General features: G+C 41.7%; 1 protein-coding gene across 2 annotated transcripts in view; it reads right to left on the bottom strand.

The window, feature by feature from the left end:
- Positions 1 to 12,888, bottom strand: part of Dnajc18 (DnaJ heat shock protein family (Hsp40) member C18) — a 30,769-nt gene extending 17,881 nt beyond the window's left edge. The window contains exons 1-4 of one of the 2 annotated variants that reach the window (XM_034518614.2): positions 12,709 to 12,846; positions 12,088 to 12,181; positions 10,720 to 10,906; positions 7,232 to 7,377 (exon numbers count right to left, since the gene is read on the bottom strand). In XM_034518614.2, the coding sequence (XP_034374505.1) occupies positions 7,232 to 7,377; positions 10,720 to 10,823 (250 nt within the window). In that variant the 5' untranslated portion in view covers positions 10,824 to 10,906; positions 12,088 to 12,181; positions 12,709 to 12,846. Of the gene's footprint in view, positions 1 to 7,231; positions 7,378 to 10,719; positions 10,907 to 12,087; positions 12,182 to 12,708 lie in introns of both variants that reach the window. The other variant, XM_034518613.2, reaches the window with a different exon arrangement.
- Positions 12,889 to 21,354: the final 8,466 nt, after the last annotated feature.

The raw sequence follows: 21,354 nt of genomic DNA, 5'->3' as shown, positions 1-21,354 counted from the left end.
AAAACTGAGGAGGATGCTGAAATAATAAAGAGAAAAACAAACATTAGAGGAAAATTTAGAGAAACTTATAAGCAAAATTGAGGGGGAGATTAAGATAATAAAGATATAAAAAAAGGAAAATAATAAAAATTGGATAGAAGTCTTAGCAGAAAATTTACAAAAGATTATAGGTAAAATGGAAGTATGTACTGAGATAAGGTCAGAGGAAGGAAGGCCAGAACACAGCATCACCCTGTAATGAGACAACAAAATGGCCATCTATTTCTGTTAAAAACCTAAAATGATTTTCTCAGCCTTGATAAAGGAATTGAAAGGAAATGGAAGAAAATTCACATGATTATTGAGATTTCGAATGGCAATCCCATGGCACAGCATTTTAAAAGGCTTAAGGAGGCAATAAGCTATGGCTTACATTCACCATATGTCAATAACTGGGCCACAGGAATCACATAATTCCCAAAGACTGTCGAGATTTGATGACAGCCATCCTAGAGCCTGGCCCTCAGTTATGAGGGCTGATGGTAGAAAGATGAGGAACAAGGAAAGAGGAACAGAGGCATTGACATTGTCAAGGATCAGGTACTAGGCAAAGGCCCATATTCTGAATTAGGAGTACAGCTTGCTCTTGAAGATGTTGTCTAAGAATGATGTCACACAACAGCTCTAAAGGCTTGAGACAAGGCTGAACAACAGGGATGAACTGAATCATTTACAAAGATAACCACAGCTGTAAATACAGCAATATCAGATCCAAATGCCAGAGAAATCTCACTGGAATCTTTTGCTTTGAAAATGCTAACAATGGATGCAAAAAGGCAATTAGACCATCAGCAGTAAGATCTACACCTCTTTATGAATGGATTAAAATGACTGCAGACATAGAAGCAAATGCTCACAATCCAATTGAGGCTGGACAAAAAAATTACAGAAAAGAAAAACAAGATATACATTGCAGTGGCTGTCAAAGATCCAGTCATTCCCTAAGCGATGGTAACCAAACAGTTCTGCAGATAATTCCTTCTCTAATTCTGGGAGAATTTCCTGTGAGATGCAGACGATGTGGAAGGAACATGGCTCATGAATGTAGCTCATCCAGAGATAGACAAGGCGCTTTCTTAATTTTGGAAAACTAACTAAGGAGCTTCGCTCAAGGACTGACAAAAACCAACATGAGCCACTCGTTTCCTGTTCACTATGGAAAGATATTTCTGAAAAACAATGTAAAAATTCAAGGTCTGATAGGACAAACAGAGCTGCTTAAAACTCAATTAAGCCACTTAACAAAAATCAAGTGGCCCCTAAAGATAAAACAAGAGATTCAAAGGATACGGAAAAACATACTTTGGCAGACTACTCTAAATCATAAGAGACCATAGTTAAAATTACAGTTAGATGGAATTGAGACTGAAGGACTTGAGGAAACTGGTGCAGATGTAACCTTAACATCACAAGATGCCTGGAATCCAGCTTGGCCATTTAAAGGGTATCTTCTCAGCTCCTAGAGATTGGGACATTGTCTCAGGTACAACGAAGTCTTAAATGGATTAAATGTATAGGACCAGAAGGGTCAAATAGGAAGGTTAAGACTGCATGTGGCAGATATAGCCATGAATTTATGGGGACCAGATTTATGGCAACAATGGAGATTAGCATCCCTCCAAATTCAGAGACAGGCCATAAGGGAGGAGGTAAAAAATTAAAAGGATGTTATCAGGGACAGTTGCAGACAGTCTAGGCTACCCACAGACAGAGTACAGCCTTCAATCTTGGTTGAGGGAGCCCTGCTGATGAAACACCAACAGCCTTACCACTAAGGTGGTTGACTGGCCAACCTGTTTGGATTGAGCAATGGCCTAAGACAAAGGAAAAATTAGAACACACAGAAGAGTCCACCAGCCCTTGGAACTCTCCTGTATTTGTTATTTAAAAGAAATCTGACAAATGGAGGATATTGACAGATCTGAGAGCAATCAATAAAATTATTCAGCCAATGGGCTCTTTACAGCCTGGAATCCCATTACCTTCCTTGTTACCTAAGAAATGACCCATCATAGTGACTGATCTAAAGGACTGCTTCCACAACCCTTCTACAAGAACAACATAGGGAAAGATTTCCCTTCAGGTGCCCACATTTAACCACTCAATGCCAACAAAAGGTACCAATGGCAAGTCCTGCCACAAGGACTATGTCTCAAAAATAAAAAAAAAAAAAGGTCTCTGAACTGATTCTAAAAGGAAAATCGATACTTCATCAATTAGCTGAAATAGATCCATCTGAGATTGTGGTGCCTTTTCCTAATGTTGAGATTGCCTCATTATGGCAGAAAATAAATATTGGCAAAGACCTTGCAGTAATTTTTTGGGAGAAATTGGCAATAAATACCCCCAAAGCAAGCAACTTTTATAAAAACAACAAATTTATAAAAGTTGTTTATAAAAACAACTAATTGCATTCTTCTTTGTAAAAGGGGGAACAATTTCTGGAGCCCCTACATTTTTACTGATGCAAATAAATCAGGAAAGGCAGAATATAAGTTAGAAAACTTAAGTAAGTGAGAGTCCTTATAATTCAGTTAAAAAATCAGAGTTACATGCAATTCTTATTAGATTTTCAAGAATCTCTTACTATATTAACTGACTTTCAATATGCAGAAAGAGTAGTTTTGCACATAGAAACTATTGAACTTATTCAGGATGATTCTGAACTAAATTCACTGTTTATCCAACCACAACAAATGATCAGAAATAGAAATCATCCATTATATATACATATATCAGATTGCATATGGGTCTACCAGGCCCTCTAGCACAAGGTAATGATGAAATTGAACAGCTATTGATAGGAAGTGTGCTAGAGGCTTCATAAAAATTACCATGTTAACAACAAAGGTTTAAAAAAAATTTCTACCACTTACTTGGCAACAAGCCTAGGAAATTGTAAAGACATGCCCTACTTGTTCTGTATATAACCAAACTCCATTATCTACAGGGAGTAACCCTAAAGACATTCATGGAAATGGAATTTGGCAAATGGATATGTTTCATTTTACAGAGTCTGGTAAACTGAAATGTGTGCACCATACTATAGACACATATTCAGGATTTCAATGGGCAACTGCACTAACTTCTGAAAAGGCTGATTCTGTAATTACACATTTACTAGAAGTTATGTTCATTATGGGAATACATAGACAAATTATGACAATGGTCTAGCATATGTCTGTAATAAAATGATCTTCACATATTATGATGTAAAACGTATTACAGGTATACCACACAATCCTACAGGACCAACCAACAATCATATAGAGATCCAACTGTACTTAAACGAGATGCTTAACAAGCAAAAAGGAATAACCAAGACCCCCAGAGACAGACATACAAACCTCACAAGCAATATAGTTCTATAAAGACATTTGTATGGAATGTGCAGCATGCACAGATCAATTAAGAATGATTTCCTGCTCTTGTTTGAGCAGGTGAAAGACAACTGTCTTTCTTCAGAAGTTACTTTGATCATATAATCGAATCACAATAGAAATCTCCATTCATGTGATATGAAAGGCTGGTGTGTAATAATAAGTATGAGAATTTTGTAACCAACAAGGGCTTATTGGCCACATAAGTTGAAGTTCTGGCTGGAGACCTATCTATGTCCCACTCAGCTTTAGAGTAGTTTTAGCATTGTACATTACTGGTTTGTTTGATCCTTTGATTTTCTTCTTGTCTGTAGTTGAGATCTTCGGGAGGTCTTCCTCTGCCATGTCCGATTTTATCAATTTGGAAGGAACCCATACCTTTTCTTTTTTTGTGGAAATATAGGCATAATCTCTCCCCCAGCATAACACATTTCCCGTTTTCCATTCTGAGGTTAAGACATCTTTAAAATAAACAGGCTAGTTTAATTCAGCTGTTTCCCCCCCATATTCCAGCGTCTCTTAGCAGCTGTAGGTTTTTACTTGCTAGCATTCATAAAATTCAAAGTTAACAGAGCACTATGCAGTCTGTCTCTGGGGGTCTTGGTTACTCCCTTTTGCTTGTTAAGCATCTCGTTTAAGTACAGTTGGATCTCTATATGACTGTTGGTCCTGTAGGATTGTGTGGTATACCTGTAAGAGAAAGAGGGCAGTCTTGACAGAATTCATCCTTGAGGATGCTGAGTGATGCTCCCTGCTGGATCCTGCCTCAACTGCACAGAAGCTGTTTCCTGTAAAGACTTGCTCTTGAAACATTTTCAGAACAGCCAGCACACTTGGTCCAGCCTTTCAGACTGTTCCAATGGGGTCTTCATTTAAGCCTGCGTTTTCTCAGCTTAAAGAGAATGGACAACAAATGCTACTGCTAGCTTTATTAAGACTAACCATTTTTTAATTTTCTTGCCCCCCCCAAAGGAATTCTTTGCCCCAGTTCAGCAGGAAGAAATTATAATAAGGCTGTCATCATCCTAGCCCCTTAAGTTGTGGTGAATGGTTTTGGTTATTTTATGAATAGCATGTTGCCAATTTATACGACGATTATGAATAATTATAGTCTTGAGTGGGGAGGGAACAAAATAGGAAATGTAGATTTATAGATTTCTATTCTATTTCCTTTCCTTTTCTCTATCCTTCTTTCTTCCTGAAGTAAGAGAAAGGGGGTAGAAAAGAGAGGATATAGAAATATTATAAGAAATTAGACAATCAGAGGTAGATTATTAAATCTACTCTTAAAATACATTTTATAGCTATAATATTACATTGGTAGAGAATTTTGTATATTGATACAAAAAGGTTAAATTTTGCTCCATTGGTACAGATTTTGTATATTGAGACAGGTTTAAGGTTTTCATTGGTATAAATCTTTGTATGTTGACACAAAATTTAAGATTAATTTTGTTACATATATATATATATATATATATGTATATATATATATATATATATATACATATATATATATATATAATGTTTCAACTCTTAGACAGGCATTATACCTATGCAACTCATTGAAAAGTACAAGGTTTAGTCCCAGTTCTCTTAATAGCTGCTACTACAAACTGTTTAGGATAATTAAGTAATGCAAGTTAATAATCAATCAAATGCATGGTCTTGTCAGATACTAGTCTGGATTATTACAAAAATATACATCCTAGGTTGAACAGATAATAGGTAGCTGGAGACAGGCAATGTTAGCTTGTTCAGATATGCTATAAATATGCTATAAATAGATGGTCTTCAAAAATCTCAAAGACTCACAGAAAAAGATGTTAAAGATGTTTTTACTAATGTAAGGCTTTTATGACGTTGAGACACGTCGTCAGCTCCTGACAGCACCCCGTTCAACTGGGAAGAAGATGATGAGCATCAGTGACCTCCATACGGAGTTGCTTCAATTGTGGCTAGCTAGCCACGGACAAAGAAAACAACCTAACTTCATCTGCAGACAGAGTGCTGTCCAGAAAGGACAAACAGATGCATGCAAGCCAACTGCCAAGCTCTGTCAAGACAGGGTAAGTTAAGTCAGTCCTTCATAATTCCTGCTTCACAAAAGGTCTGCCAGCGTTATACAGAATATTAAGGACTGTCCAGGTGGTCTGCTGTCTCTGCCATTTCTATAATTTTTGGATGCTGCGTCCTTGTGCTTTCTGAACTCAGGTAATATTTCCTTCCCAGGTCTCTGATGGGGATGAATACTAAACGGTTATAGTCTTTCTATAGCTTTCGTTGTTTAGGATTTAAAAAGAAGGTAATTTTAGGATGGTAATTCAAGTAATAATAGAAATTGATTTAGGTACAAAACTCTAAACAAACCAGGATAGGATAGATAATAGAATACTTTCTCCTGAGTTGCCAGACATGAACAGACTGGATTTTTAAATCTAACTCTTACTTAATAATTTTCATAATAATTTCATAATTGTTCCTGCTGCATATTATTTATTATTATAAGAGAAAGAGCCTTTTATTTTAGATAAAAAGGGAATTGTTGGGGTGTGGTCTGTTGCTATGTATTGTAATGTTAAATTCTGTACCAGAAGGTCTAGGTCTATGAGTGAATCCTCATATTTACAGGCTTTTGTTGTGCAACCTTGTTCCTTAATTTAAAACCTATTGGTTAAATAAGATTGGCTATAGCCAATTACTGGAGGGATTAGAGGTAGGTGGGACCTAGTGGGGGCTGGAGGTATGAGAGAGAGAAAGAGAGAGACAGGCAGACAGACAGAGACAGAGAGAGAGAGACAGAGAGGGAGGGAGAAAGGGAGGGAAAGGGAAAGGGAAAAGGAGAGAGACCATGAAGAATGGAAGGAGGAAGAATGAGAGAAGAAAGCCACCATGAGGAGAGATGGATGAAGAGCACATGGCCAGGAGAAACAGCAAGTACCTGGGGTACACTGCTGGGGAGGTACCCAGGACAGCAATTAGAAAAGTAGATTAGGGGTTATCTCCCACTAATGATCAAGGCCAAATAAAACAACCATAGTCTGAGTTTCATTTATTTGTAAGTTAGTTGGGGATAAGTTTGAACTATAGCTAGAGCAATATAATGAGACCCTGTCTCAAAAGAAAGAGAGAGGTGGAGGGAGTCAGGAGTCATGCAAGCATGACCTGAGCCAGGCTCTTGGAGGCATACACTTATAACCCAGCCTGGTAATGCAGATGCTGTGGGGTTTGATGACCAGCCAAAACCTACTTGAAGGACAGTGAGAGACCCTGTCTCAAAACAAAGGTGGATGGCATCTGAGCGCCTGAGTCTATCTTCTGGCCTCTAAATACATGTGGACATGTTCATAAGCACAACACACACAAACACACACACACACACACACACACACACACGAGTGTTTAAAAATCTAGGCTTGGTGGTGCACATCTGTATTCCCATCATTTGAAAGGCAGAAGCAGGAGGATTGCCCAGACAGGGATACATAAATAGTAAGATTCTGTCTCAAACAAAACAAAGCAAAAATGTGTGTCAAGGAAAAATAACTTGCTTATGACCTGAGAAGCCATCTGCAGAGAAGACTAAAATCAGTGTGCTCCTGGGCTCAGAGGGTAGATGATGTTGGCTGTTAAGTCTGATGACCTTGAGCTTGAGTCCTGGGACCCACAGAGTAGAAGAAAACTGATTCTCAAAGGCTATTCTCTATGCATGTGCCCACTACTAAGATAAATAAATATAATTTTAAAAATTTGAAACAAATTTGCTACCACCAACATTACAAGGGCAGATGGGCATGGGTTCAAGGTCAAACCTTTGAAGGCGTCTGTTGCTCCAGGAGCACAATTCTTGTCAGGGTGAAACTTCAGGGCGAGCTTCTTGTATGCTTTCTTAAGCTCTTCATCGCTGGCATTGTGAGAAACACCCAGAATGTCATAGTAATTTCTGCACTTCTTGATTCTTAAAAGAAAAAAATTTTAATATGTATTTTTTTAAATACAGAGGCTCTATTTGTACAATTAACAGCCAGACAATATATCCATCCAACCTGAAAGCACCAAAGCAAATCCAAGAGGAATTAGTGAACCAATTATGAAACATTCAAATCTCCTCCCCAGACCTTAGGGCTTTGTACAGCTCCTCCTGGTGAACTCTTCTCTCCCTCCTATTTTCATAGAAGGGGGCAAAAAAAAAATCATGTTAACCTTGATGTCAAAGTTCAGGCTAAGATCCCGAAACTTAATTGAAAAACAGCAAAGCTAGAAGAACCAGTTAGCTATCTTACTTATTTTGTTTTCTTGTGACAGCATCTCAAGCAGCCTAGGCTAGTCTTGAGCTCACTATGTAGCTAAGGCTAGCCTTTAAGTCTTAATCCTCCCTTTCCCACAGGTTGATATTATGGGTTGCATGCTCTCAAGTCTGCCCTTATGGGTATCTTTCAAAGTTGTGTGTACAGTTTCTCTTTGGGGAAATGGGATGTGGAATGGTCCTATTCCCCAGTTGGCTCTTGATCTACCAATAAAGTCATAAGCCAATTGTTGGGCAGAAGATACAGGTGGGACTTCCTGGTCCCTGGAGAAGAAGGGATACACAAGGAAGGAGAGGGAGAATTTTGTCATGCTTTTGATGGAGAAGAGTTGATGAGCCATGTGAGATCTCAAAATGGAGTGGCCACACAGGTTGCTCCTACAGGTAGGTGGTCAGAGCCATCTAGCAGGGGCTAGATGGGACTAGCCACTAAAGTTTAGGGCAGGTGGGAGATTCAAAGCTAAGAGTAATGATAAGGGAATGTCTTTCCAGGTGGGCAATAGTAGTGCCCAGCAATTGTGCTAAGAAGGCAAGTTGAAAACAACTGTGTGTATGTGTCTTTTATACAGGGATTTAAGGGAAGCTGGGTAGGGGCTTGTACTGCAGCCCATTCCTGGAGCATAAGTGGGGCAGCAAAAAGCTACATGCAACCACAGGAAGGAGCTTTGTTTTGAAACAGGGTCTCTTTATGTATTTCTGGCTGTTTTGAAACTTTCTATGTAGACCAGTCTGGCCTCCAACTCACGAAGATCAGCCTACTTCTGTCTCCTTCCCAAATTCTGGGATTACAGGCATGTGCCACTATGCTTGGTCTTTTTTTTTTTTTTTTTAGATAGAATCTCATGTAGTCCAAGTTGGGTTCCAACTTTCCAAGTAGCAGAGAATGACTTCCTCTCTCTGTGTGTGTGTGTGTGTGTATGTCTGCATGTTTGTATATATATGTTTGTATGTATATATACATGCATGTATGTATATTTGTATGCATGTGTTTGTATGTATATATGTATTTTGTATGCATGCATGTATGTGTTCGTATGTATGTGTTTATATGTATATATGTTTGCATGTATGTATGCATGTATGTTTATATGTGCATGCATGTATGTTTGTATGTGTGTATACATGTTTGTATGTATATATTCATACATGTATGTGTGTATGTTTGTATGCATGTGTGTTATGTATATATGGATGTATGTATCAAGACTAGAGACCAACATCAGATGTTTTCCTCCCAGTCTTTTTTTTTTTTTTAATTACATTTTCTTTCTTTCTCTCACTTTTTTTATCTCTTTTTGAGCCCTAGCTGTCTTGGAACTCACAGAGATCCACCCACCCCTGCCTCCTGAGGGTTAGATAAGCATCACTCCCCACACTGCCTTGAGTGGATTGTGTATGTCCATGAGGTCCAGGTTTGTATGTCCAGGTTCATCCTTCTTCTGTGAGCATCCTGTTGTCTAGTCGACATTTGCAGGGGACTGCTCTTTCCTCCATTAAAATGTTTAGGCACTTCATCAACAATTAATGGACTAGGCCCAGGCTTGGTGGATCGTCCCACCTAGCACTGCTAGTGTTTGATAGGCAAGAGATCCACTGAGAGTTTGGAACTTACAGAATTAAACCTTGTCTAAAAACAACAACAAAACCCAAGGGTCCATAAACATAAGCGCTATTCCTCAGCCTAGTCCACTGACCTACAAGTCCATCTTTAAATTTGTCTGATAGTCTTCATTATTACGGTTTTGAACTCTAAGTTTAAAGTTTAAGCCAGGTGGTGGTGAAACACACCTTTAATCCCAGCACCCAGGAGGCAGAGGGATCTTTCTGAGTCCATCCTGATCTACAGAGCTACCCAGGATACCCAGGTTTACACAGAGAAAACATGTCTCAAAAAAAAAAAAAATTAAAGCACTACTTCTCTTTTAAAAACTGTTTGTGCCATTCTGGGTCCCTCCCATCTCCAGGTGATTTTCCTGTCTTCCATTTATTTATTTGTTTGCTTTTGGAACAGACATTCCCCAGGCATGGTGGTGTATACCTTTAATCCCAGCATACAGAATGACCCTGTCTCACCCACATCAGGTGGGTCACAGGTATCTATAACTCCATCTCCAGGGGATCTGACATCCTCTTCAAGTCTCTGTGGGCACCTGCACTCATGTGTTCACACCCACAGATACATAAAAATAAAATTAATAATGACAACAACAATAATAGAGTTGTGCCCTCCTCTCTTTTCAGCCCTGATTTTGCATAGGTCTGTGTGTTGAAAAGCACATAGACCTCACTGTATAGCTCTGGCTAACCTGGAAGTTGCTGATTCTCCCTGCTCCCGAGTGCTGGGATTACAGATTTTCACAACAAATGCCTTCATCACTGGAGTATATTTTTATTCTCTTGGGCAGTACAGTTAAAAGCTTATCAATTGTGTTATTGTTTTAAGGATTCAACTTACGATTGTATTGCTTTTTCTCTATGGTTTTCCTATCTTCTATTGCATTTATATGTACTCATGTTATTTCCTTTATCCTTCTTATATAAGGGTTTTTGTTGTTTGTTTTTTATCAAGGGTTTCAAATCTCAGATGTTCCTGCTTCAACTTAAGTTGAATATGCCACCATACCCACCTTCTAGTTTCTTTTTCTGTTTTCTTTTCCTGTTTTGGTTTTAGTGTTGGTTTTTCTAGACAGGGTTTCCTCTGTGTGCCCTTCCAAAGGACCCGGTTTGATTCCTAGCACCCAGATGAAGACTCAAAACTGCCTGCCTGTAACTAGTTTCAGTGTCCAAAGCCACCTCTCCCAGCCTCTGAGAGCACTGCACACACATGGTACACAGACACATACACACACAGGGAAAACATCCACACATAAAATAATAAATCAACCTAAAGAAAAATGGTGAAGACCCAGGTCAGTAGTTAGACAGCCCATCCTGAGGCAGACCTTCTTCTGAACACTTTATGTAAAATCCCTTATTTATCCTACTACGGCTTACCTTTGTACCCCACGTAGCTGTTCCTCTGTGTAAGTGGCGTTCCCCTCTCCCTGCCGAGTCTGATTCCACTCGTTCTCAGACTTTTTTTCCTTTTGAGCCTTCATGCAGTTACAGCAACCACAAGGATCATGGCTGTCAGGTTGCTTGTCTTCTGGGTATTTGTTTCTTCTAATTGCATCAATGTAAGCTGCAAAGCAATCCTCAAATCAACCTCCAGTTCAAATTAACTTTAGACTTTTGTTTGCTTGAGACAAAGCTCCACTATGTACCTTTGGCTGGCCTCAAATTCACGAACCTTCTGCCGCTGCTCCTCCAGTGTTGGAATTACAAGCATATGCACTCTCCACAGTTTTGCTATTTGCCCGAACTCTCTGGGAGGCAGCTTGTAGGTAAGAGCAAGGCTGTCTTTTGATGACTAAAGACATCATGGGGAACCTCAAAATCTCCACTCAAAATGCCACAAACATCTTCCCTGGGACACTATTCAGATAATATGGGATGTACCCAAGAAAAAAATTTAAATGCCAGAAACATAAAGCCCAAATTTTATTTTATCATACTTACAATGCCCATTCAACAAAGTCTCTTCACTTAAAGAAATGGGCCTTGTGAGGCGTCTCTACCCTTGAGTGCAGGCAGAGAGGCCCATTTCTTTGTGCTCCTTGGTCAGCCTCCTACTTTTAAATGTTAAAGCATAGACAGACCCTGTCTCAAAAGCCAAAAAGAATGGAGTCGTTCAGTTCTTTTAAAACTAGCATTTGGAGGGGCTGGAGAGATGGCTCAGCAGTTAAGTTGACTGACGGCTGCTCTTGTAAGAAGCTGAATTTGGTTTCCAGCACCCACATGGCAGCTCAAACCTCTTGTAACTCCAGCTTCAGGTGGATTTGATGCCTCTGGCCTCTGAAGGCACCTGAACTCACATACACACACAATTAAAGATAAAATAATTGTTTAATTAAATAAACCAACACATGTAGAACTATTATGAACCAAGAAAATGGGCAAGACATATCAGGCGCTGTACGGGTGAGACCAACTCCTGCCCCACAAAAGGTTTAACACAAGAGGAGTCAATAAGTCCTAATACCCACAGAATGGATGGAGCAAGCCATCGAGGACAGGACACTCCTGTCTCCTCAGAAGACCTGAAAAGACTTTAAGAACATCTTTCTCCCCTATTCAAGATCCTTCTGTGATACTCCCTCGACATCCTTCCTTAAGGCAGTCTGACTAACTCCAAGGCGTCCTTCATGGCTTTATGTGTAACGTTTTCTCCACGAAGCTTCTCTTGACACTCAGCCTGTGTGTGGATACCTTGTCGGTGTGCAACCCAAACCCCCAACCTTGCTGTGGTAACCCAGAACTTACTGGCCGTGTTTTGTAAAAGGCTGTTAACCGGTCAAACTCTCTCAGTGGACTGACAGTTCTGTGAGCTCAGGGACCCGCGTCTGTCAAATTCCCCCTGCAGAATCAGCATAATGCAGGACACATGATAGGTATTGTGATCAAAACTTTTTGCCTGACCGTAGGATGGAAAAGGACAGACAGCCTAATGACCCCGATGAGGCCTGGAGGGACAGGATCAAACCGGGACTGAGGGTCAGGTAGCTAACCTGAAGGAATCATCCATAAGGGGCAGGTAAGCTACAGAACTCAGCATCCTAAACGCCCTGGAGTCATTCACAGGAGGTCAACACTGGCCGAGCAGCCCCGGCCTCTGGACAGAGCAAGACCGAGACAGGGTTGGGGGTCCGGAGGCAACTAGTCGTAGCCGGTGACTGAGCTCAGGGGCACAGTCTCCGCTGGAGCTAGCGTTTCCCGGCCTCTACCCTGGGCCGTCCTCCACCGCTACGCGAACCCTATCCAGGCTTAGCATCTTCCCATAAGCCTCCATCTAGCCCAGGATCTCTGCCTTAAGCTCCGAGGAGCCGCATCCCTGATCTTTCCAGAACGCTGCTTTATCCCACCCTCCAGTCCGGGACCTAGTACCTTGGGTCCAGCGCTCTCCGCTGCCCAGAGTGGCCGCCATATCGGTTTTCTGACAGCAGGTCGGCCGAGCCTCTCAACTCCGGGAGGCTGAAAGAGAAGGGGCGCAGAGCGCGGGGCACCCTGGTCATTGTAGTTTAGTACGTGTGGGCTGCGCTTCTACGCGACTACAAGTCCCGGCGGGATGCGCGCGACACACTGTGAGCCGCCAATATGTGGAGAGGGTGGACCCCCAAAACGAGGATTTAGTTGGCTGATTTCTGCGCACCTACTGGCTCTGATTGAGACGCATCTGTAGCTGAGGATCGTGACTTCTTGTCCTGCCTGATCCTGAGAATATACAAAAGTCCTATGGGGCAACGGCTTGCACACTGTAGGACAACCGGTGACCGTTTACATCCACAAGAATGTCCCTCTTAAAAGTCCACTAGTGCCTATTCTGTGAAAACTCTATGCTAGGCCTTGAAGATAGAAAAATGGTCTGGGAAAAGCTTAACTCAACTCTGGGAAGTTTAATGGGGGGGGGGGGAGAGAGAGAGAGAGTGAGAGAGAGAGAGAGAGAGAGAGAGAACGAGAGAGAGAGAAAGAGGGGTGAATTTAATGTAGTTAGACAGTAGCTTGGGTATCCCCCCCCCCCCTTGAAGCTCCTCAGGCATCGGAGGAACCATAATGGGGAGAGTGGGAGGGCAAGTTTGGGAGCTACCATCGGAGCTTTGCCGTTCCTTGTTCTTAATTTATCCACATCTACTCATGAGCCTCTGAGGCATTTCTTTTTCTCAGCCCAGTCCTTTCTCTGGTCCGTTTTCTTTTCTAAGAATTTTGGAAAGAGGAAATGAAGGATTATTCCTACTGATCCTCACTCACACTGTTTTCCGTGGAGTCTAGCAAAGAATCAAAGCGACTCTTTCCCAGGATTCAAAGGGGAGCCATTGGCCTCCTCACACCCTCCTCATCGACAGAGGACCACCAAAATCCAATCTAACCACCAAGCTAAAGATCGGGTCTATAAAAGGGCAAAATGATCATGATTTCAGAAAATTATTTAGAGAAACAAAGTACCTGGAATTCACTTAGGTTTTATTCAAGAAAACCAAATCAATTATGCTGCCAAACACCACCTACTTAGACTGTTGGGAAACCAGGGTGAACACTAAACCCAAATAGAAGGGTAAGAGCCCCAGATGACAAGCGTGGCTGTAGCACTTCCCTAATACTGACTTCATGACTTCGTGGAATGCTAGGGGAACAAGGACTCTCAGTGGAAAAAGCTCAGAGTCAGATACAGACTTTAGTTGGGGGGGGGGGGTTGCCCCAAGCTACTCCTTTCTCCTGCTTTGATCTCAGTCTTCTATAAGCTGAGAAGGTTAGAGCTGGTTGGTAATTACTAAGTTGAAGTATCCTTAAGGCTCTGGGACTTTCTGTGAGGAGCTGGAAGGGGGAAGGGAGACACAGCAGGGATTTTCTAATCAAAACAGTTCTGTTTTATATTTATATTTTGTAACTTAAAAAAGCATGTATTTGAGGGCTGGAGAGATGGCTCAGCATTTAAGGGTACTGGCTGCTTTTCCAGAGGTCCTGAGTTCAATTCCAGGACACCACCTGGTGACTCACAACCACTTGTAATGGGATATGGGATCTGATTCCTGTTTCTGTTTGATGCCCTCTTCTGCCACACAGGCATACATGCAAATAGAGCACTCATATACATAAATATATAAATAAACAAATCTTTAAAAAAAATTTAAAAGGCTGGGCGGTGGTGGTGCATGCCTTTAATCCCAGCACTTGGGAGGCAGAGGCAGGCGGATTTCTGAGTTCGAGGCCAGCCTGGTCTACAGAGTGAGTTCCAGGACAGCCAGGGCTACACAGAGAAACCCTGTCTCGAAAAACCAAAAAAAAAAAAAAAAAAGTAAAAAACAAAAAAAATTAAAAAGCTGAGCTGTAGTGGTACGTACCCTTAATCCCAGGACTCAGGAGGCAGAGGCAGTTGGATTTCTGTGAGGCCAGCCTTGAACAAGAGAAATATGAGAGCAAGTTCCAGGACAGTCTTGGCTATTCAGAGAAACCATATCTACAAAACAAAGCAAAGCAAAACAAAAACTACCAAATCAACTGACCCTGAAAGGCTTGTGTCATTTGTAATATCAATTGCAAACAGAGCACCTAACAATGACATTGTGCCCTAAACCCTAATCTATAACTATAAAGAAGATGGCAAGTGCGTAGATATTTGATCATTGTCATCTGATTTAAGAGGGGAACAACATAATGGGTAAGAGATTAGCCTAGCATTGCTGACTTATAAAGTATTTAACACTTTGTCTGATATTAAACAAATACTAGCCAGCACTACAGACTATCATGGCAGAACAAAAGCTATTCTTTTGTGATGTGACATTGTAAATTAGTAGTAAATAGTCTGTATTAGGTATGTCATAAAGTCTTCAATATGTCTAACCAGATCTGCATGCCTGTATATTTAGCAATCATTATTACTACAAATAGTCGAAAAAGAATAACAAAATAAAAGAGATAGGAAGCTGATTTCCCCTTTGTCCCACATCTCCAGCTATTAAAACTAATGATCTTTCCCACTCCTGACTTCAGAAAGTTCAAAGGATAAAGCCAGGCATAGTGATATACGCCCGAATCTTAGTACTAGAGAGGAAATGGAAGAATCAGGAGCTCAAGGCAAGTCTGGTAGACAAGAGACCTTGCCTCAAAAATGAAAATAATACCAGATGTGGAGGTACTTATCAGTAGTACCAGAGGGGCTGGAGGATCCTAGTTTGAGGGTAGCCTGAAATATAGAATGAGACCTTTGTCTCAAAAGTGTATGGCAAAGTGAATTGGTGTGGGAAGGACTGTGCATCATGACTAGGTGGGTTATGTTATACTCTTAAACTTGAAAGACAAGCATCCAAACCATGAGATAAGCTGAAGACCAGCTCTGACCCTGGGCCTATGACCAGCTCATATAGTTCAGGTGACAGTGTGCTAATAAAAGACAGGATGTGGTCAGGAGAGATGGCTCAGTGGTTAGGAAGACAGAAGCATGGGTCCTGAAGGATCCGCTAGCGCTCTGTGGCCTCATCAGGAGCGTGCATTACATGCTTGTACAGAATAAAAGGTTTTCTGCGTGGGGATTGTAGAAACTAGCAACCTGAGATAAAGTACAGCCTTTGGTTCCCAGGGCAGGGGGTTGAAGTCTGCAGGTAGTCACAGATGTCTGAGCACCATCAACTCAGAAGTATCCGGCTGAGAGTGGCAGTGCTAGACAGAGAAGTACCGTGCATTATTCAATTACTGTGATCAGAGTCCAGGTTTGAGTGTGTTGGGCAAAACTGAAAAACTGAGGTTTCCCAAGGAGCAATCTCTCCCCATTCTCTGCAACCTTCCAGAAAAAGAAAAAAGTGGGCGGTGGTGGCATTGTACCCTTCTCAGGTAATTGCATGAAAATGTGCCCATTGGCTTCTTTATGCCCTCACTGACATTTCTGGATTTCTCTGCATCGCTTAGGCAAACTTAGGGTTCCAAACCCCAACACAGAACACTTCTGTGCCAGTTGCTCTTTATATGCACCAACTAACAGAAATCATTACTGTCCATCAACATCTGTGTTTGTGTGAAGTGGATGAGCCAAGGGAAAGCAAGCAGCAGCAAGGACAGAGGTTGTCCGGGAGGTGGGGCTGCAGAAGTGTCTCTGTACCCAAAAGCATGGACTGTCACTCCTATAGGGTCAGTTCCCAGAGCCATGTCAGATGGCTCACAACTACAGGCATCCCCACATCCTCTTCTGGGCTTCACAGGCACCTGCATTCACACACGCAACTGCTTACACACACATGCACATATCCATATAACTAAAAAATAAAAATAGCTGAACTTCTTGGAGGGAATACAGGAGGAGAATTGGGATCTCCAAGCCAGTTGTCAGGAAGGCAATGTGTGCAAAAGTTGCAGGAAAAGGACAGATCCACAAATCCAGGAAAAATTTCACACACACAAAAGGAAAAATACCCACAAATCCAGGTGACTGGCAATCAAAAGCACAAGGTTTTGGGCAGGTTTACATAGAATTTAGTGGGACTAGTCTGGCTTTGAGAAATTATGTGTCAGAGTTAAGAGCAAGGAAGCCTGCGGCCAGTATTTTATCAGTTTTATCCACGACAAAAATATTTGTTGGTGGAAATATTGATGTGAGGTTTGCTCCATCCGTGCCTGAAAAAAGAAAGATACTGGGTACATTTTCCTTGTTTTAGTTGGGGCCTGTGTACCTGAGCTAGTGCTGTGTTTCTTGCTTTCCCATAGGCTGAGCAAAGAAATATGAGGATATTCTATAACCACACACACACACACACGCATACACACACACACAGCCAACTTCCTGCTTTAGGACTGTGTAGTATTGTATAAGAAAAGGGAGGAAGTTGTCTTGCAAATGGTCACCATCCTGTTGTCTAGACTTCAAGGAAGAGATGCAGGCTCAGGGAAGCTCCAGAGCAGCAGAGAGCTGCACTCGGATTTCCTGACAGAGATGGACTCTTGTATTTACATACAAAGTAGGAACCTACCAAAGACCCCCCTCAACATAGTTTGCAGAGCACAGAGTCTAGCATTAAATGAGATCATCCTAGACCCATCCCCAGAGTATTGTTACTTAGCAATACTGATGTAATACTGCAGTGTCAGCAGCAGGATGGGAGAGAGCCTTGCTGTCTCAAAGATATTAATACCAGTTTGTTCCTCCACCTCCCATATATAAATACCTTATGACTAACAGCTCACATTTGCAGTACATTGTCCAGAGTCAGGGGAAAATGTGTGGCTTTGTGCTGAAGAAGTCATATGAGTTAACAAGAGTGAAATCCACCCATGTCCTTGACCTGATTAGTTCAGTACACTAAGCATCTGAACCAAGTTCCATGGCAGAACGATAACAATTCTCACAGAATTCAAGACTTCTAAACATTGTTATGTCACATGGAAAGTTCCATGCCAATGACAGCTTTTTGTACTGTAATGGATATAATAAATCATGCTTTTGGAAGTATGGTTTAAATAAAATATATCTAAAGTAGGAAAAATGCTGTCATACGGGGCATAGATGACTCAGTGGCTAAAAAGTACTTGCCACATAAGATTGAGGATGAATTTGGGGATCCCTTGCACCCATATAAAATCTGAGGAGGCTTGCCTGTGATCCCAGTGGAAGGAGATTGGTGTCTTCCTGGGGTGACCTGCATAGCTAAACTAATCAGACCAAGAAACTGGGTTCAAGTGAGAGACCATGCCTGAATGCATGGGGGGAGAGTGGTAAAGAAGACGTGGTCTGTCAATTTCTGGCCTCCACATGCAAATGCACACATGTGTGTTCCCACTTACCAACACATGTGTGCCCACACCCATGTAAATGCACATACACATGTATGAGAAAGAACAGCACTGTACATCAGGACTAGGAGCAGGAGTCATTTGGCCATATGTTTAACACACATGGATGCCTTCGTTTGATCCCCAGCACCGAATAAAACTGGGTGTGGTAGTAAAAATCTACACTTGAGAGGTGAAGGCAAGAAGATAAGAAGTTCAAGGTTATCTTGTCTACATTGTGAGTTTCAGGCTAGCCTGGGATAAAGGAGATCCTGTCGCAAAATTCAGTAAGCCTTAGAGTATTGCTGTATGGGCTGAATACTCCAGGAAATGGACCTGAGACGGAGATTGCATGCCAAGGATTATTATAACAAGTAAGGGAACACAATTATGAAGAAGACAACCATATGTAGAAGTCACCGCCACCAGCCAACCATTAGGCACCATGTGTCCTCAGTAGCCCACAGCTTGGGAACAAATGCGGTGACTCTGAGGGGAGGTCTGGGTGGTAGTGCCTCAAGTTGTCTGCTACAATGGCCGACTGCTCTCACTGCTCAAGTTCCTTCCCCTTCCTCCTGCCCAGTAGAGTGTGAGGTGAACAAGACGAGGTACGGCTCCTTCTCCGAATACACAAAGAGCAGGAAGTCTACAGAACACTCACAGGCCTGCAACTGCCTGCAGCTGCCGTTGGCTCCCACTCTTCCTTTAAACATAGAATTATTTTTAGACAGGATCTCGCTGTTCAGCCTGGCTGGGCAGAACTTGCTAACTTTGAACTTACACAGGCCCTTCTGACTCTGACTCTGACTCTGGAGTACTAGGATTAAAGATATATGCTGTCTTTAATTTTTTAAGATTAATTTTGTGTGGTATGTGTGGGTATGTACACACGTGTGTGCTCTCAGAGGTCAGAAGACGGGCAGATCCCTGGAGCTGGAGTTAGAGATGTTGTGACCTTTGTGCTGGAAATGTAACTCGAATCCTCTGGAAGAGCAACAATTCTTCTTAACTGATGAACCATTTCTTCTGCCCCTCTTTTCTTTTAGATATATCTTACAGTGTAGCTCCGGGCTAACCTCCATCTCAAAATTTTCCTGTCCAAGCCTCCTAGAGTACTAAGATTATGTGTGTAAACACCACACTTGATCTTCAGCCTCATCATCATCACCATCACCATCATCATCATCATCCATAAGGTCTCTAAGATATAGCCCCGGCTAGCCTTAAACTAGCTATGTAGAGCAAACTGGCCTTAAACTCAGAGATCTGCCTACCTCTGCTCCCAAAATCTGGGATGAAAAGCACCCAATCTCATCAAACTTTCGTTTTAATATAGTTTTGAGGAGGTGGGGGTGGAGAGCTGGCTCAGTGGCTAAAAGGACTGCTGCTCTTCCAGAGGATCCAGGTTTGAGTCCCAGCACACAACTGAAACTCTAGTTCCAGGGGATCTGACTCCCTCTTCTGGTCTCTGTGGACACTGCATATGGTGCAGACACACATGCAGACAGCACATCCATACAACTAAAAGAATATACTTTTAAAGCAAGGGTTTATTTCTTTTTTTTCTTTTCTCTTCCTTCCTTTCTTCCTTCCTTTCTTCCTTTCTTTCCTTTCTTTCAAGATTTTTTTGTTTTTTGTGTTTTTTTTTGTTTTTTTTTGAGACAGGGTTTCTCTGTGTAGCCCTGGCTGTCCTGGAACTCACTCTGTAGACCAGGCTGGCCTCGAACTCAGAAATCCGCCTGCCTCTGCCTCCCAAGTGCTGAGATTAAAGGCGTGTGCCACCACTGCCCGGCTTCTTTCAAGATTTATTTATTTTATGTATACAAGTGCTCTATCTGCATGTACACTTTCATGCCAGAAGAGGGCATCAGACAGAACTCATTACAGATGGTTATGAGCCACCATGTGGTTTCTGGGAATTGAACTCAGGACCTCTGGAAGAGCAGGTGGTGCTCTTAACTGCTGACTCATCTCTCCGGCCCCCTATAAATACATTTTTTTTAAAAGAGAAAAAATAATTTTCATTTGCTCTTCATGAGAAGGGAGGTGGGAATGAGATTTTTCCTTCTTCCTCTCTTTTCTCATCTTGTGAAGTTTAAACCAGAAGAAAATGGCATACTGTTTCTGCAGAGTTAGTAAGCAATATTCTCTCTGTGTTCTAAAAGCACTGCAGAAGCACACAACAGCTGTTTCCTCTACTGTTCCCAAACTAACATCTAGAAGCAAACACCTATTACTAAGAAAACAGTTCCTTTTTCTTTTTTTCTTTTCTTCTTTTTTTTTTTTTTTTTTTCAAGGTTTCTTTGTGCAGCCCTGTCTGTCCTGGAACTTGAGGCTGGCCTTGAACTCAGAGATCCACCGACTACTGTCTTCCAAGTGCTGGGATTAAAGGTGTGCACCATCATGCCCAGCTGAAGATTTCTTATTTTAGAGCTGAGGAAGTACAATACCAACAAATGTGCTAATGTGAAAGAGAGAGGGAGCCTCAGGAACCCCACCCCTACACAGAGAACTGCAAGCAGCTGAGGGATGCCACAAGTGGGAGAAACAACCTTCCCCAGGGATGAGCCTTCTAATTAGTGATCTGATACCCACTGGATATATCTTGCCCAGCCCTGCCTGGAATCATATACATACTAGCAACACTACATGGACTCAACAGGTTGTATTTACACAATAAGAATTTTTAGATATCGGCAATAACAATTAGAGAATAAAAAGCTGAGATTTTGTGCACGTGTACACTCATGTGCATGTGTGTATGTGTGTAGTTTATGGGGGAGACTGGAGGAAGGAAACAGAAGGGGAAATAATTATGTAATCACATTTAAATATTTATTTATTTATTTATTTATTTATTTATTTATTTATTTATTTTGGTTTTTAAGACAGGGCCTCAGACAGGTAGCTTTTGGTTTTTAAGACAGGGCCTCAGACAGGCTGACCTAGAACTAGCTTTGTAGGGCAGGCTGGCCTCAAACTCACAGAGATTCACCTGCCTCTATTTCTCAAGTGCTGAGATAAAGGCATGTGCCATCACACACAGCCTAAATTTTAATTTTTCTGTAATTTACTTTTATTTTGTGTACCTTAGTGTTTTGCCTGCATGTGTGTCTATGAGTCTATGCAAGGGTGTCAGATTCCCTGGAACTGGAGTTGCAGACAGTTGTGAGCTGCCATGTGGGTGCTAGGAATTGAACTCAGGACCTCTGGAAGAGCAGCCAGTGCTCTCAGCCACTGAGCCATCTCTCCAGCCCCTTAAATTCTAATTGTTTT

The sequence above is a fragment of the Arvicanthis niloticus genome, chromosome 14 (genome assembly GCF_011762505.2).
Source record: "Arvicanthis niloticus isolate mArvNil1 chromosome 14, mArvNil1.pat.X, whole genome shotgun sequence".
NCBI classification, from domain to species: Eukaryota; Metazoa; Chordata; class Mammalia; order Rodentia; family Muridae; genus Arvicanthis; species Arvicanthis niloticus.
Note: the sequence above shows the minus strand (reverse complement) of the source record. Positions and strands in the feature narration are given on the sequence as shown.